The 17,379-nt window shown below is 41.0% G+C and overlaps 1 protein-coding gene across 1 annotated transcript in view; it reads left to right on the plus strand.

The window, feature by feature from the left end:
- doc2a (double C2-like domains, alpha) overlaps positions 1–17,379 on the plus strand; it is a 37,030-nt gene that overhangs the window by 9,478 nt on the left and 10,173 nt on the right. The window contains exons 3-8 of the mRNA XM_044013135.1: positions 382–461; positions 1,955–2,029; positions 2,257–2,366; positions 8,318–8,444; positions 11,349–11,408; positions 15,375–15,574. Of these exons, the coding sequence (XP_043869070.1) occupies positions 382–461; positions 1,955–2,029; positions 2,257–2,366; positions 8,318–8,444; positions 11,349–11,408; positions 15,375–15,574 (652 nt within the window). The remainder of the gene's footprint in view (positions 1–381; positions 462–1,954; positions 2,030–2,256; positions 2,367–8,317; positions 8,445–11,348; positions 11,409–15,374; positions 15,575–17,379) is intronic.

Raw genomic sequence — 17,379 nt, forward strand, 5'->3', positions numbered from 1 at the left:
ACATACTGAAATGACACAAATCTGAAGAGAAAATCTGAATTAATGATCGGATGTTTGTGACAAAAATCCCATCAACAAAAAACAAAAACCCAGATGTGATAAAAATTCTGATGGCAGTGGAGATGAAGGACAGAGATGAGATGAGATACGGCTGAAGTGTGTGTGTGTAACCCTGAAATGTGTCCATAAAGGAAAAGTTTGTGTATGTGTGCTGGCTGCAGCTGCAGAATTCACCAGTCCCCTCAGGGTAACACAAAGGTGTTTAGCACACTTTGCCAGTTGTATCTCATGCTGTGTGTAGGTTGTATTTCCCCATGAAATAGTTCTTATTTTCAGAATACAAATGCATCTGTCACGCATGTTTTATGAAATGCCTTCCAGCCTCCCTGGGGACTTTGGAGTTTGATCTTCTGTATGAGAGAGCCACCAGCTCCTTACACTGCACAGTCCTGAAAGCCAAGGTAGGAGAAAAACTCCACCACAGCCACCACACAAGGAGAAAAAAAATATCTCATTCCAATTCACAATGTTTTTTTAGTGTCGCACATGTGACACAAACACTTGTGTTCAATCCTAATTCAATGTATCTGTCCAGACTGCCAAAAAAATCAAGATGGATACAATCTGGATCAAGCGTAACAATCTGATTTGGGCTGCAGTCTGAACAAGGCCTATCATTCATCTTCCAACCATTAGCTTAGCCATTAGCCCTGAAAACCATGCTATTTACATTAATGCATTTAGCAGACACTTTTATGGATTAATGGAGTATTGACCTGTGAGCTTGCATTGCTAACTTTGTACAATCTGCCAGGGCTGGAGTTGAACTTGTGACCATGATGTCTCAGTATTTACAACATAGTGAGCACATTTCATCAGTCAGATCAGTTGAAAGAGGGACCAAAAGTTAAATATACAAAATATTAATGATTAGAACATTGTCACTGAGCTGGATTGTGTTGTTTTCTTCTTCTTCTGACTCAATTTGTGTCTTGTGCGTTTGTGACATCACTGTGCACATACACATGTTTATTATTGTTACCATGATAACAAAGGGCCAGTGTTGCTGTTGCTGATATGCTTCAATGTTACAGATTCCATTATCTAATATTTCCACAACTACTGAAAGAAAGATTTAGCACAGCAACATGCTACGAAATACGCTACATTCCATTTGTGAGGGGGCAAAGTTGGCTGCCACCGAACAGACACTGCTACTTTTACTGTTTGTTAATCATGTCTGTTAATCAGTAAATCAGACTACTGGCTACACTGTTAGTGTGCGCAAAATATCGACTAGTAGGCTATTGATAACAATGGTTAGCCCAAAATACGTTATATGCTTTTCCGACTTCTCAGCTGGAACACAGTGAACCTGAACGCAACATCACTCCCAGTTCTGACGTAAATGGAACGCAGCATAAGATTATACCTATAGCTGTTATTGTGAGAAAGTTAGCACACTGATATTAGAATCTTAAAACAGCCACTGGTGTCACTCTGAAATGACCAGGATAAGAGAAGATTTTTCGCTCTGAATAGGAAAAGTCTGGCACAGGATGACTGTTCAGTTCTAGATGAGATCAGATTTCTATGGCTTGTGTTGTGTTGCGCTGGCATGACAGTAGATTCTTAGTCTTCTGTCTCTCACTTCACTTAAACGCTAATGAAAGCTTTTCACTGAGGGAGAATCCGGAAATGTTTAATTACATTTTATGTAAAAGCTCGTCTCTGCTCCAAGGGTTTTGTTGTTCATTTGCAAAACCTGAAATTTGTCTTAGCTGTAAAGAAAATCCTTTTGTTTTACTAAGGGAAACATATGATCCTCCACAGAGATGATATTCATCCAGTCCCATTATTGCTTTTCAGATTTCAATCTTTGTATTTTTGGCACTGTTTGAGTCTGCACATCACGTCATCATATCCTCTCCGTGTGTGTGTGTGTGTGTGTTAGGGTCTGAAACCGATGGATTTCAATGGATTGGCTGATCCTTACGTCAAGCTGCACCTTCTACCTGGAGCTTGCAAGGTCTGATTCTATTCATTTGTTTTGTTTGAGAAACCAATTCCTGTGGCCTTGAGTGCATACTTTATTAATGTGATCATTTAGGAGTTGCATTATGAAAAGGAGGAAGGCGACCTTGGAGCCCAGTCAAACTAGTTTCCTTTGCGAGATGTTTTGCAGCTCTCAGAAATGGCTTAGCGTTATATAATGATTGATTTTTATTTTTTTTCCCTTTCTACTGTGGCATACAGGCCAACAAACTGAAAACCAAGACTGTTCGCAACACACTGAACCCTGTGTGGAACGAGACCCTCACCTACTGTGGGATCACAGAGGAGGACATGTACCGCAAAACACTCCGGTAAATTTCCATCCTCCTCACTCTCTTTATCCCTCTTCTTTTTTTTTATTCCTTCTTGTTAGGAAGCCGACGACTGCTTACAAAAGGTTTCTTATCATCTATCTCAATCACACAGTCCTTCATTCTTGATTTCTAGGCCTTTATCCTTAACTGTTTCACTAAGATTCCCCATCTCCTTCTACCTCTGCTGATCCTTTGATCCACCTCACCTTCAGTCCTGCCTCTCCTCACATTCCTCCTGTTCTCAAGGATCAGAATAGTACACCCCTTTTAAACCGCCTCGTCCTTTTTACTTGTTTCTCTCTCTCTCTCTCTTTGCCCGCCTCCTTGTCTTCCTCACTCTCCAAGTCGCAGTGACAGATTGAGAGCACACTGAGCACCGCAGGTTGTTTTTAATTTCATTGACCCCCTCCAGAGGTGATGAAAGCTGTGTGTTTGTGTGTGCGCCGGTTGCTTGTGACTAAAATTTTTGCACACATGGTAGAGGGATTTAAACAAGATTGACTGCTGATTTCTTGAGGGAAATTAAAGAATGGCACTTAACTCAGCAGATGTGTGTGTGAAGATCAGGAGAGAGAAAGACTGACTGTTGAGACATTACTGTGTGAGTTATTCATTCCTTTTTACTGCAGTGATTTATGAGTTTCAGTTGCAATAATCTATCTAACCCTTATTGATGCAGCGAGTAGCTTCTTAAGATAAGTGATCGAGTAAATGCCTTTACAACAATAGCAAACATAGATAACGCGCAAATACACATAAATGCAGTGAGTTTATCCCAAATGTGCATTAGACACAAGTAATGAAGAATATCTTCAACACATATACAACCACATTCACTGATTTGAGAGATTTCATTCACTGTAACTAGGGGTGTGCGATATTGATGAAAATTAATATCACGATATTTCTGGGGATTTTGCCAATAACGATAATTGGCGATATTTTGCAATCCTCAAAGATGTGTTTGTAAAAGCATGGAAGGCCTGTTGTACCAGCTTCTCTTGTTAATAGTCTATTAGACGTTAATGATAATATTGAAAAAAAAAACAAAAACAACCTGTTCAAGAAAAACAGCTCGACCGTTGACTGCCCAAGCTTTTCATATTCTTCATATTCTGTGCGCTGGTTCACTCACAGATGGTGAAACAAATTTGTTGTCGAGTCTTTGACGGGAACCGCTTTCCCACATAGTTTGCAGATTGGCATCTTGAGTGACATCAGTGTTTTCAAAGCCAAACCACCTCCATGTGAGCGACGAGGATCCACGTTTAGCTATTAAATCCGAGGCTGGTAGAGTTTGTGTTTGTTCAATCATGTTTAACTTCTAGCTTGGTTTGTTGTTGTGAAGCATGGACACGGCATGTGTTCTCAATGCATATGCGCCACAGTCTGGCAGTCTGTCCTAACCCTAGGTTTGCAGTGCAGTGAATGTGTGGCCTCTCAAAAAGGCATGTTTTGATTGGTTCTTGAAAAATGATTCCGACACACTCGATATTGTGATTTCACACTTCGTTAAAACAACAATTAAGACACTATTGTAGACGAGATATATCGCACAACCCTAACTGTAACAGACTTTAATGTATGTATTTGATTTTTGGGGAGTTCTTGTTACCAAGGCTTTGGACAGGAGTTTATAAGTAAGAGAATCATGCAGATACAAGTTAGATGCTTCTTTTGGGTTGGATCAGGCTCTGATTGAAGGAATGAACACAAACATCCTTGTGTTCCTGTAAGGTTCCTCTACAATAATTGTAAGGTATTGACCGTATCACATCAAGTGCCTTGAAATAATGCATGCTGTGAATTGGTGTTCTAAATAAAACTGAACTGAATAGAATAGCGTTCTCTTGAATAGAGCAGAGTTTCTGTGACTCATCGTCATCCCCCTTCAGTGAGAGTTTAGAAACAACTCATGTGAAACTAAGGGTGACTAATGTAACCCTTGAACTTAAAGTGGGCTAAATGAATAATATCAATATTTAATCAGAGAGAGATGGGTTTGGGTTAGGATGGAGTATAAATATGTGATCAGAAGACAAAGTGAAGACTACTCTGTTACCAAACATTTCATAAAACTTCTTAAAGTTCTTATGGGAAAAAAATAAAAAAGACATTTTAAATACTTTGGAATTTAGAGCTATTATTTTGTGAAGTCAGCATAAACTGTACTATTATTTTTTTTAAACACTTACTGTACTCAGGACTGATATACATTGCTAATGTATATTGTGTATATGTATATGTATATTATACAGTGCCCCTACAATAGGCATTAACTTCTACGTGGGGGTGCCCCCTGAGCTCTCTTAAAAATGATCAATTGTAATTAACCTATATGGTTTGGTTAGGATTTGGGTTGAATGAACTCTTTTACAGAATCTTTCCTTTTTATAAAAACAGAAATGTATTTACTCTATAGAACATGAACTAAATATAATTTTAATAAAATAAAAACGCTTCATTCTGTAAAGTGAATGAAATATCAATCAAACCAATTAATGAAATCAAATATGAAATGGGTTACAAATTGTACCTTTACACTTCTCTTAAAGAGGAAACAACTCAAATGTATCCAATTTCTATCAGTGTCAATATACCAATAAACAGATCAGATATTAATTGAACAACTCAAATGTCATATGCCAGCATTTACTAATAATGAACTTGTTGCTTGATGTGACCAAAAACTGGGCAAAATAAAACACCATTTACCTGCTGAGATACAAGACCGGAAGGAGGAGATGAAAGCGAACGAAGCTCCAGATACCTTCACACCGTCACACACACACACCTTGGCTCGTACAGGTGTTAATCCTCTCTGTTAATCCGCTTTGTCCAAACGAACGGCAAAACTCGCCTCTGTCCCAGCGACTCGGCGCAGTCCGTGTGCGTGAAGATCAGTGAGACGCCGCCTCGGCCGTGAACTCTGTGCTAACTAGCAGGAAGGGCTAGTCACGCTGGTGAAGAGTCTGTTTACAGTCCAAACAACTCAGCACCGATAATGTAGTTAATAATGTCAACTTTCTTTGAACAACTTTATCAGTTCAAATCTTGTCTTATAACCTGGATAATAACCATGTAACGGTATAAAGATCACGGTCGGACTAGCCGTCCGCGCTATCCTTCTTCTTCTTCTTCGTTTTCGCTCCCTCTCCCGCTCTCTCCCGCGCGTGCGTCTTCCGTTCCGGTTCAGAGGTCACGTTTTTAAAACAGTTTGCACAAACATATAATATTGAAAGAAAAATAAAACAGGCCATTGGAAAATAAATGACATATTGGCATTATGCATTCAAACATTTTTAACATTTCTTCATAAGCATTTTCTTAATTCTTTAAACATAAACAGAATTAAAAGAAGTGTATTAAATTCGTTTGTTTGGTCATTGTCCACCATCTTTCACCCTGATGAAGCTCTTCACAGTGTTTTATGGTTTTTAAGTTTAAACACAGGCGTTTAAGTCTCATTTTCACCATTTTTATTTCTTCAAGAGGACTTGAAGTTGCCACCTTTGATTGTCGTGCAGCGGTAGAGAGAGTCTTCGTTTAACGGGAAGGTTGCGGGTTAGATTCCCGGCTCCACTGGTGTACACGTCAACACTTAACTCCACATTGCCGCTGACGGCAGGAATGTGTGAATGGGTATGAACGAAGTGTGATGGAGCTCATCACTATCCTGTTTTTTCACTTGTGAATTAAATGTATCACTCGGGCTGAAAAATGAATTGCCCTCAAATTAAAAAAACTATTTAGAACAGTGCAATTATCAAACCCCAAAAGCTGCAGTTTATTGCAAATGAATCCACATGTCAAAGACAACATTATTCCACTGCGACTGTTTATGGCAAAGTCTATTGTTTCCTTATAAAAAATGTAACACATAATTGTCCTGGTCCTTCTTTGAAGTGAGGTTTTAAAACAGCAAATATTTATAGAAGCTCGACTTAAGAAATAAAATAAGATAATCCTTTATTAGTCCCACAGCAGGGGAAATTGTTACAGCAGCAAAGACAGTCAAGGTAAAGGTATAAGTAATAAACATGCACTTTTACGTCTATAAATGTGCAATAATGAATTAAGATTATAGAAACATATGAACTTGAGGTTTACACAGGTCATATTTGAACATGGGATTTGATATTTTCTCCAAATCTTTGGAAACGTCTTAAATGTTAAATAAAACACACCATTGTTGTCTTCACTGAATTCCTCTATACCTTTACTCAAGCATCTGTCTTTTCTTCTCCTCCGCCTCTCGGTTATGTCTGTTTTCTTCTTTCTTCTTTTTTCCGCGTTTCATTCTGAAGACTTCAGGTCTCCCTTTGGCTAATAAGCTACTAGACTTCAAATTAACTGTGGAGATGTCAAGTCACATTTGGCGTCCTCAGACAAGTGGCTCCCTGCACCTTTCACATTTCTGCAATGCAGTGTTTTCATTAACTGAAAAATGATGTCTGCAGCGTTGGTTAGGAATAAAAACAAAACGCTACCATGTTTCTAACTGTATTCCTCCTCTGCGACATTGCATTTCTTTCATCCACATTTACATAAAAGACAGAAAAACATCCATCACATTGGATTCCAGTCAGTCGTTAGTGTAGAATGCCAGCTCTTCACTATAGACACGCACTTACACTTAAATGACTCCTTATGCGCACAGAGATTTACATAAATTCTAGCTTTTATCGGCGCACCTCTCTCACCCTCGTCTCTCCATCCTTTGCTCAGTGGCGTCTGATTTCAAACATGTTCGCCTCCCTCCATTAATGCTCTGATGCTTCCACCCACTAACATATTTGACTTTTGACAGTGTAAACAGTGGAGACATTTTCAGTGCTCTAATTATCTTAACTTTACTGAAGAGAAAATGACAATTACTGATATATATATCTATATATGTATACATATGTATGTATGCCGTCAAACGATTCAAATATTTAAGCGCCATTAATCCCGGGGTTTAATGTGTTGTTGCCGCAACGAGCTAATCCGAGCTAAAGGAGCTAGCGGTCTTCGGTGGTCTCCTTGATGCGGTTTGGGGGGTCTTCCAGCTTGGTTGCTAACACTGCATACGTCATGACTTGGATGTGAGGAGTGCGTGGAGAAGTGATCCAGGCTGCGTTGGAGACGGAGAATCGCGCGACGCTCGCCGTCCACTCAGAACGGAACGTTAGCTTAGTATGCACCATACTCCTCCACATGAATTATACATCAGCACTATAACACTGCAAGGAACGTATACATTTATTCTCCTTTCTGTGGGTGAACGTCATGCGGTGCTGCTCCTTGGAGTCCTTTTCTTGGCCCTAATCCAACTCTGGGTCCTTTTCTTAGCCCTAATCTAACTCTGGGTCCTTTTCTTGGACCTAATCCAACTCTGGGTCCTTTCTTGGACCTAATCCAACTCTGGGTCCTTTTCCCTAATCCAACTCTGGGTCCTTTTGGCCTAATCTAACTCTGGGTCCTTTTCTTGGATCTAATCCAACTCTGGGTCCTTTTCTTGGACCTAATCCAACTCTGGGTCCTTTTCTTGGCCCTAATCCTGACCTCAGTTCTATCCTGGTCCCTAATCCTAACCTCATACTCTGACTTTTATATTACGAGCCTCTAAATGCAGCGCCAGCGGGTTTACATGGGAGTCTGAAGGACTGAAGGACAGTGTGGGGGGGGGGTTATGACATGACACTGACCCCTGTTGGACTTCTTGTAGAACCACCCGTGGTTCACTGTGTGCTCCTTAATCTGTCGCTCTCTCAGCAATGTCCATTAGTCATTTCATTTACTACTTAGCGATAATGAAATGACTCATAAAATGTGTGTAACTGCCTCCTGCTCACTTCATGTGTGTCTATTTAACATTGTTTAACTTTGCCACAAGACTCAACCTCTCTCTGCTTCTTTGTTATCTCGTTATCTCCCTCCGTCCTCGTCCTCCTCGTCTCTGGCAGAGTGTCTGTGTGTGATGAGGACAAGCTGACACATAACGAGTTCATCGGGGAGTCGAGGGTGGCCCTGCGCCGTGTGAAGCCAGACCAGACCAAACACTTCAACATCTGTCTGGAGCACCCGCCTCCTGTGAGAAGAATAAAACGAGGGAGAGGGGAGAAAAGAATAAAAAGAAGGACAGATGAAAGTGAATGTGTATGAAAGAGATAAATGTCTGGAGGCTTCAGTAACAGTCAATGTATTAGGACTGTCTGACTCACATCGCATCACATCGTTTAAAGTAGGGAGAACGTTTTTGGAAATATCGATATTTCGGAAACATTGCAATCTTCTGGGATAATGGCTGCACACCTGAGTCTCATAATACAAACGGTTAGAAAAAGGAAATAAACAAATGCTTCTCAAGAGGCTGCTGGAGCAGATGCCCCGCGGGTCAACATGGACTATTGATATTTGAGCGGAAAAGCAAATCATTAAAAGATTTTCCAGCCGCGTAAACACTAGTAAAGGTAAAGTGAGGACACTGCAGGTCTGTCAGCACATCTGCTTCCAGTTTACATTCAAACCACATGCTTTCATGTTTAGTATGAAACTCGTACCGTCCTACAGAACACTTTAAAATGCCCTCATAAAGCTTTAGAAATACTTTAGATAAACAGATAATAAGGTGTTTAAATAAAAAAGGCGACAGTAATGTGTTGCCCATAAGCCTCAGATCTCACAGGTTATGTCGCGCTCTCATCGTATCCTTCTTTTTCTTCTTCTCTGATGGTGTTTTGTGATGTTACTCCAGCTCTTCTGCTTCCTTTCGTCGCATATTCAGTCGAAAATATGCTTACCGTGTTATATTAAGACATTTTGCATCATCCATCCATTTTCTACCTCTTTATCCTCCACAAGAGAGTCACAGGGGTGTTGTGCCAGTCTCAGCTGACATACGTGGGGGTCACACCCTGGACACTTCACCAGTACATCACATGGACACACAATCATTCACTCTCTCACTCACGGTCAATTTAGAGTGTCCAGTTCAACTAAAGCCCATGTTGCATGTTTTTGACCTGGTAAACAGGCTGCCCTGATGATGTGTGTGTCGAGGAAAAACACGCTAACTCCATGCAGAAAGACCCGCGATGCACATGTTTGAATGCAAACACAATACGATTAAAATATTGTGTCAAAACGCTTTAGCAAAAACAAAGGTGAATGTTCCGGTTGAATGTGACTGAGCATTCTGCCAAATAGTGTTTCTGTTCGTCAATTATTCATCATTTAACTTGTTCAGCAAATGCATTACAAGCCATTTCTGAATATTATGGGTCGCTTTATACGGTGACATTCATGGACATAAAACAAAAACAATGCAGACAAGATGTGAGTAAGATTCGTGCCTCTGCTAGAACAGCCTTCAAAGCCTTGCTGAGATTTTCAGCTCAGACTTCAGGGATTTGCTGTGACTCAGGCGGTCGATGAAACCTGGCTCACAACATAAGATGCACTTTTATCAGAGTTTTAGGATAAAATCTCATAAATAAATATTTAAAGTTAATATTTCATGTGAGTGACTTGGAAAATGCTATTCAGCTCACCAACATACAGTCCCAGTGACTAGAGCCAAGGTCTTTATACTCTTATATAAATGAATCTATCATTCATTTATTTCAGTGATATTTTTTTTTATTGATATTTCTACCATTAAATAAATAATCTTAACAACAACAACAACAACAACATTGCTCTCAGCGTCACAATCGCTACCATCGTGTTAAAGGATTCAGAATCCAATGCCAGGGTGCTTCACACAAATCGTAAACAAACAAACAAACAAACAACAGTGCTTGGTAAAGTCACTTGAATGTTATACTCCTTCAACAACGCGTCAACCATGACAGCGCTGGTTCGCGCATATTAGCAGCTGCAGAAACACTTGCAAACGATACATCCCATAATAAGCCTAACTCAGTGATGCAGTGTGGCATCCCCGCTGCTGTTTGCTCACAGACGTTGAGAACAACTTCCTCTGCTGTGGAAACAAATATCCAAAACATAATGAGCTCAAGCTGTTACAGTGATATCTGTGCGTACACAGAACCCCTCTCAACTCCTTTTTTACCTTATTTAATGAGCTTTTAAATGAAATTGACCAACGTCCTCACCAAACAAATGACTTGAGTGACAGTTCTGTCAAAGAACACTGTTGCTACATCGTGGTCGTATACCTGTGTATCATGTAGACTACGCCACACGCCTAATTGGTCATTAAGTGACTCGTGTTTCCTCTGTGTCCGTGAGCCAGCTGGGATTGCGACCCTGCAACCTTCATGTGGAGGATAAAGTGGTAGACGATGAATGAATGAATCATGCTCGACAGAAAAAAAAAACAAAAAACAAATCTGCTTTCAACCTGTGAGGTCGCCCCCTACTTCCATCCTAATTCATGGGCCTCACATTTCCAGTCAGTCCCGGTGCTGTATAGTCATATACAGTCCAGCGCAAACAGGAACATAGACACCTCTAAATGTACAAAGGTGTAAAGTCTACAGGATTCTTCATACACGGTGTCATCAAATGCATCATAAAGGCAACATCAGCAAGTAATAAACAGGATAATAACACGGTGAAAAGCCTGCAGAGAATCCTATCTTTTCATAAAGCACTACTACTGTAGCTTATTGTCAGAGACGTCACACATGGGAATAAAAGGTGAGCAGAAAGAGCGGGGGGGCAGCATCAATAGAGAGAGAGAGAGAGAGAGAGAGAGGGGGCAAGATGAGAAACAAATGGATTAAACAGAGTGGGGGGTGCATGTGCTTTTGTTCTGTACGAGCAGGAAAAGGCTGTTGCTATTAAATGGTCCCTCTGAGGCCAGTGACCGCTCTGGGATCAAACAGCCGAGCCCCTCTGTTATCCTGTGACGCCGCCCAAAGTCAGACCTGTCATTTTCAAAGTGGCCTCACCCTCGACCCGACACCTCCCCTTCATCCCTTCATCTGTCACTCACTTCACTCTTTATTTATCTCTGTGTCTCTCCAGCTGCCATCGCCCACCGCCATGAGCACGGCGCTGAGAGGAATCTCCTGTTACCTGAGAGAGGTGAACACATGACTGTTGTGTCTGTACCTGGTGATCACATGACTGTTGTGTCTGTACCTGATGTACCTGGTTGTTGTGTGTGTGATGACTGTTGTGTGGTACCTGGATCACATGACTGTTGTGTCTGTACCTGGTGATTGACTGTTGTGTCTGTACCTGGTGATCATGTGACTGTTGTGTTCGTACCTGGTGATCACGCGGACTGTTGTGTCTTGTACCTGGTGACACTGTTGTGTCTGTACCTGGTGAACACATGACTGTTGTGTCTGTACCTGGTGAACACATGACTGTTGTGTCTGTTCCTGGTGATCACATGACTGTTGTGTCTGTACCTGGTGAACACATGACTGTGTCTGTACCTGGTGATCGACTGTTGTGTCTGTACCCGGTGATCCATGATGACTGTTGTGTACCTGGTGATCACATGACTGTTGTGTGTACCTGGTGATCACATGACTGTTGTGTGTGTGACTGTTGTGTCTGAACACATGACTGTTGTGTCTGTACCTGGTGAACACATGACTGTTGCGTCTGTACCTGGTGAACACATGATTGTTGTGTACCTGGTGAACACATGACTGTTGTACCTGGTGAACACATGACTGTTGCATCTGTACCTGGTGATCACATGACTGTTGCGCCTGTACCTGGTGATCACATGACTGTACCTGGTGATGACTGTACCTGATCACACCACTGTTGTGTTTGTACCTGGTGATCACATGACTGTTGTGCCTGTACCTGGTGATCACATGACTGTTGTGCCTGTACCCGGTGATCACATGACTGTTTTGTCTGTACCTGGTGATCACATGACTTTGTTGTGTCTGTACCTGGTGATCATGTGACTGTCTGTACCTGGTGATCACATGACTGTTGTGTCTGTACCTCACATGACTGTACCTGGTGATCACATGACTGTTGTGTTCTGTACCTGGTGATCATGTGACTGTTGTGTCTGTACCTGGTGATCTGACTGTTGTCTTGTACCTGGTGATCACATGACTGTTGTGTCTGTACCTGGTACACATGACTGTTGTGTCTGTACCTGCATGACTGCTGTGTCTGTACCTGGTGAACACATGACTGTTGTGTCTGTACCTGGTGAACACATGACTGTTGTCTGTACCTGGTGATCACGGGTGTCTGTACCTGGTGATCACATGATGTGATGTACCTGGTGATCACATGACCTGTACCTGGTGATCACATGACTGTTGTGTCTGTACCTCACATGACATGTACCTGGTGAACACATGACTGTACCTGGTGATTATGAACACATGACTGTTGCGCCTGTACCTGGTGAACACTGTTGTGTACCTGGTGATCACATGACCTGTGTGATGTTGTGTTTGTACCTGGTGATCACATGACTGTTGTGTTTGTACCTGGTGATCACATGACTGTTTGTTTGTACCTGGTGATCACATGACTGTTACGTCTGTACCTGGTGATCACATGACTGTTGTGTCTGTACCTGGTGATCACATGACTGTTGCGTCTGTACCTGGTGATCACATGACTGTTGTGTCTGTTTTGCAGCGTAACAGCTGTCGGCCTGTCTGCGGGTTTATCTGTGTGTCTGTGTGTGAAGATCAGAGCTGTTTCATCAGCACATACCTGCTACAAACTCTCCTCACTCTGAGTTTAAGAGTCTCCCACTCATTACTGACAGATGGTGAAGTGGTTGTTGGCAATAATAAAAATTAAAAAACACACAGGGAGGAGCAGTGGAGAGAGGAGACAGGACGGAGAATCAGATAAAGGAAGTGAGGGCAAGCTGTTGAGACAATCAGAAACAGGGATGGAGGAGCATGTGGCATATTGATTGTCTCGGCTGGATCCTCCTTTCGCCTGAAGATAAGACTTAATGAGAGAGCGGAGAATATAGTAAAGGAGCGATGGAGCTCATTGTCATATTAAATTCTATATTGTCATATTATATTCTGTGGTGAAATGAGATTACAAATAATCCGTCCCAAAATAGCACATGTGTGTTTCTCCTATAAATAACATAGCATGTATCAGTGCTGTGGGCCATGAGGGTGAGTCATGGCTCTGTGAGAACGTCGTCTTCCTCTCCCGGTTCTTCACTTCCTTTTCATCTGTCACTTCTGATCGTCTCTGTTTTTTTGCACTTGTTGTCAAATGGGGACAAGTGTCAGTGGACGACATGAGACATAAAAAACAACGCTGAAGCCTGGAGCAACAGAGCGACTTAAAGGCTGCGGCTGCTTCCGCTCGTCGAGGACAGGGACGAGTACACTCGTGTGTGTGTGTGTGTGTGTGTGTGTGTGTGTGGCAGATGAGCTCCAGTGTTAGATGAGAGGCAGAGTTCTGCTTAGCTCCACACATAAGAGGGACAGAAGAGCGATGAGCTGCATCCCAATGAGGAACAATGGAGATTGTAAAATGACAGCATGTGAACAGCTGAATTCAAAAACAATGAATTCACAAAATAACTTGATCCATTACACACCAACGTTCATTTCACAGCGGAATTCCCAAATAATAATTGCTATTATTGTAAAACATGTGTTAAACGGAGGGATTTTAATGTGCTCCAACAGGAGCTGCTGCTCCACTGCTGCTCCACTGCTGCCCCGTGCGCTGAGTTTGTGTCATTTAGAGAAACCTGTACAAAGGATTTCAAACTCTAGCACGTTTGAAGGCAGCAGTGGATCGACAACTCCTTTGCTGTTCTGCCTGCACTCCTCTCTAAGCCGGGGATGTCCAAACTACGGCCCGCAGGCCAATCGCGGCCCTCAGTGAGATTTTGTATGGCCCACAGCTTCATTTTTTTGATGTATTATTTATAGGCAGGGACGGACTTGGACCAAAAAACCGCCCCTGGTCCCGCGTGTCACCCGCAGTGACAGACCGCTACATGCACTCAACTCACATTATGTTATTTGGCTCCAGATGTCAAATAACATGACATGACTGCACGTCTCAGATTTGGTTACATTTCCATTTAAAAATGATAATTGTGTGACAATGAAAATTATAATTTTTTTATAAAACATGTAAATGTTACTAAACAACAGTCGAAATAAGGCCCCTGGAAATCTTCATATGATCAAATATGGCCCTTGTTTGGTTATATGGTGTGTGTGTGTGTGTGTGTGTGTCACTGACGCTAAACTCAGTCCATTTTCATATCATTAAAAGTAAACCGCTGAGTTGAAAGACGCTCACTGTGTGGAGCAGAGAGGAACAGTTGGATGATGAGTCCCTGAGGGGTCGTACACCACCAAGATCCGCCCACTTTTACATCACACACACACACACACACACACAGTCATTAATTCTACAAGCAATATAAAAAACATTGATTACTGCAGCTTTAAAGAGTGAATATTGTTGGCTGTTACGCCAGCAGGTCACGACCTGGTGTCTGATTTGTAATAATTTGGACAGTGTCCACTTTCTCATTGTCCTCCTCCGCCTCCTCCTCCTCCTCCGTGTCGGTTAATTATTCTTAATTGGAATAAAAGCAGGAACAAAACCGAAATACATCATGTGACCACGCGTGGCGTAATGGAATCGACTGAATGACGACCGTCATAAAGCAGAGTTTTCAGATTATCATATTTATGTAACATACTTTTATTCCAATCAGGCTTTTACTCTGATTACTTTGATTTGTTTGAATAGGCTTGATTTCACTGTTAATCACTTTTGTAACTTTTGATAAGAAAAACGGCTTTTTTCACTTTTGGTGATTTTTGGTCTTCGTGAACAGATGCTGAGGGAGCGTTTGTGTGTATACAGCAGCAGCACGGGGGCAGATAGGGACAAGAGACATATATCCTGTCAATCTACTGAACATCTGGATTTTTGAGCATGAGATTCACTTCTTTTTCCACACTTTCTGTGGGTGCTTGTTGTTTTCAGTCATCACTCCCAAACACTGAAACTGTCCATTTAAGCTTCTCATATTTTATCCTGTCCTCTTTCCAGTGGGAGACGGAGCAGCAGAGGAGTCTAGAGGAGAGAGGCCGTTTGCTGCTTTGCCTGCAGTACCTGCCTCCAGCCAGTGATGGCGACGTGACGGCTGAGCCCAAGGACAAGGCTCGTGGCGGGCTGTGTGTGGGCGTCAAACGCTGCGCCCACCTGGCAGCTATGGATGTCAATGGCTTCTCAGACCCCTACGTTAAAACGTAAGGGTGATCAAAAACCTGTGGATGCAATTTTATTTCATCTGAATTATATGCACATTGTCAGTGGATGGTTTTTATAAAGATATACATATATGTATATATATGTTTATGTATGTGTATATATATATACACATATGTATATATGTGTATATATGTATATACTTGCATTTAATTGGACACATTTAAATGCATGTATGTAAGTATGTATATATGTGTATGTATGTATATACAGTATATACACATATGTATATATGTATATACATGCATTTAATTGGACACATTTAAATGCATGTATGTATGTATGTGTATATATATACACATATGTATATATGTGTATATATGTATATACATGCATTTAATTGGACACATTTAAATGCATGTATGTATATATATACATATATACATATATGTACATATGTGTATGTATGTATATATATACACATATGTATATATGTATATACATGTATTTAATTGGACACATTTAAATGCATGTATGTATGTATGTATGTGTATATATACACACATATGTATATATGTGTATATATGTATATACATGCATTTAATTGGACACATTTAAATGCATGTGTGTATGTATATATATACACATATACATATATGTGTATATATACACATATACATATACATGCATTTAAATGTGTCCGATTAAATGCATGTATATATACATATATGTGTATATATACACATATATGCATATGTGTATATACACACATATACATATACATGCATTTAAATGTGTCCGATTAAATGCATGTATATATGTATATGTGTATATATACACATATATGTATATGTGTATATATACACATATACATATACATGCATTTAATTGGACACATTTAAATGAAGAAGACACAACACATGCAGCTCACACAGATACAGTGTTAGTTTTCAATCCTCATTTCACAACAGTTTAACATGTGACCTGTGCAGCAACAGTCTGCTGCCACTCTAAAGCACCTGTGTGTGTGTGTGTGTGTGTGTGTGTGTGTGTGTGTGTGTGTGTGTGTGTGTGTGTGTGTGTGTGTGGCCACTGGATTGTATTGACCCCATGAATCACCGTTTGTCACCACTCATCAATGATCTATGACTCGGGTTAAACCTGCATAAGTTAATGGTGACAGATGAGCGAAGTGTCCACACGAGTGGAGGCAGTGAAATATGTCGCTCATTAATCAACGGAATGACAACTCCCTCTCTGCTCGTGTGTGTGTGTGTGTGTGTGTGTGTGTGTCGTCTCATGCTATAGTTAGTGTCATAGTGGTCATCGTGAGTTCCATTACTCACTGATGAAAAAGCAATTATGTGCGTGTGTACTTATACTGCGCAATAATGTCCCTGTGCATTATAGATAGAGATGTCCGCTGTGTGGTTTTGCATATCATTTGCATATTCAGCACCAGTATAGTTGACCATTTCAGACGTGTTTCCACTGAGACGTGTGACACAAGAATCGAGACGAACAAAGTCGAACTGCAGATCAGTTAAACAGACTTAACAATCCTTAAAAATGTGGGTGAATCTGCAACAGTTTGTGTGTGTGTGTGTGTGTGTGTGTATGTGTGTGGAGAGGACAGGAAAGACTCTTGAATGATGCACGTGACAGAAACTGCACAAATGAGCTTTAACCCCCCTCTTCTCTTCCTTTCTTCTTCCATGTCTCCATCACCGAAAGTGCCAAGCCTGGCTTTGAGGTTGTTTCTGGAATGATAAGATATCACCTCCTATAACACAAACATCCATATATATATATATATATATATATATATATATATATATATATATAT

The sequence above is a fragment of the Solea senegalensis genome, linkage group LG18, assembly GCF_019176455.1.
Source record: "Solea senegalensis isolate Sse05_10M linkage group LG18, IFAPA_SoseM_1, whole genome shotgun sequence".
In the NCBI taxonomy this organism is placed as follows: Eukaryota; Metazoa; Chordata; class Actinopteri; order Pleuronectiformes; family Soleidae; genus Solea; species Solea senegalensis.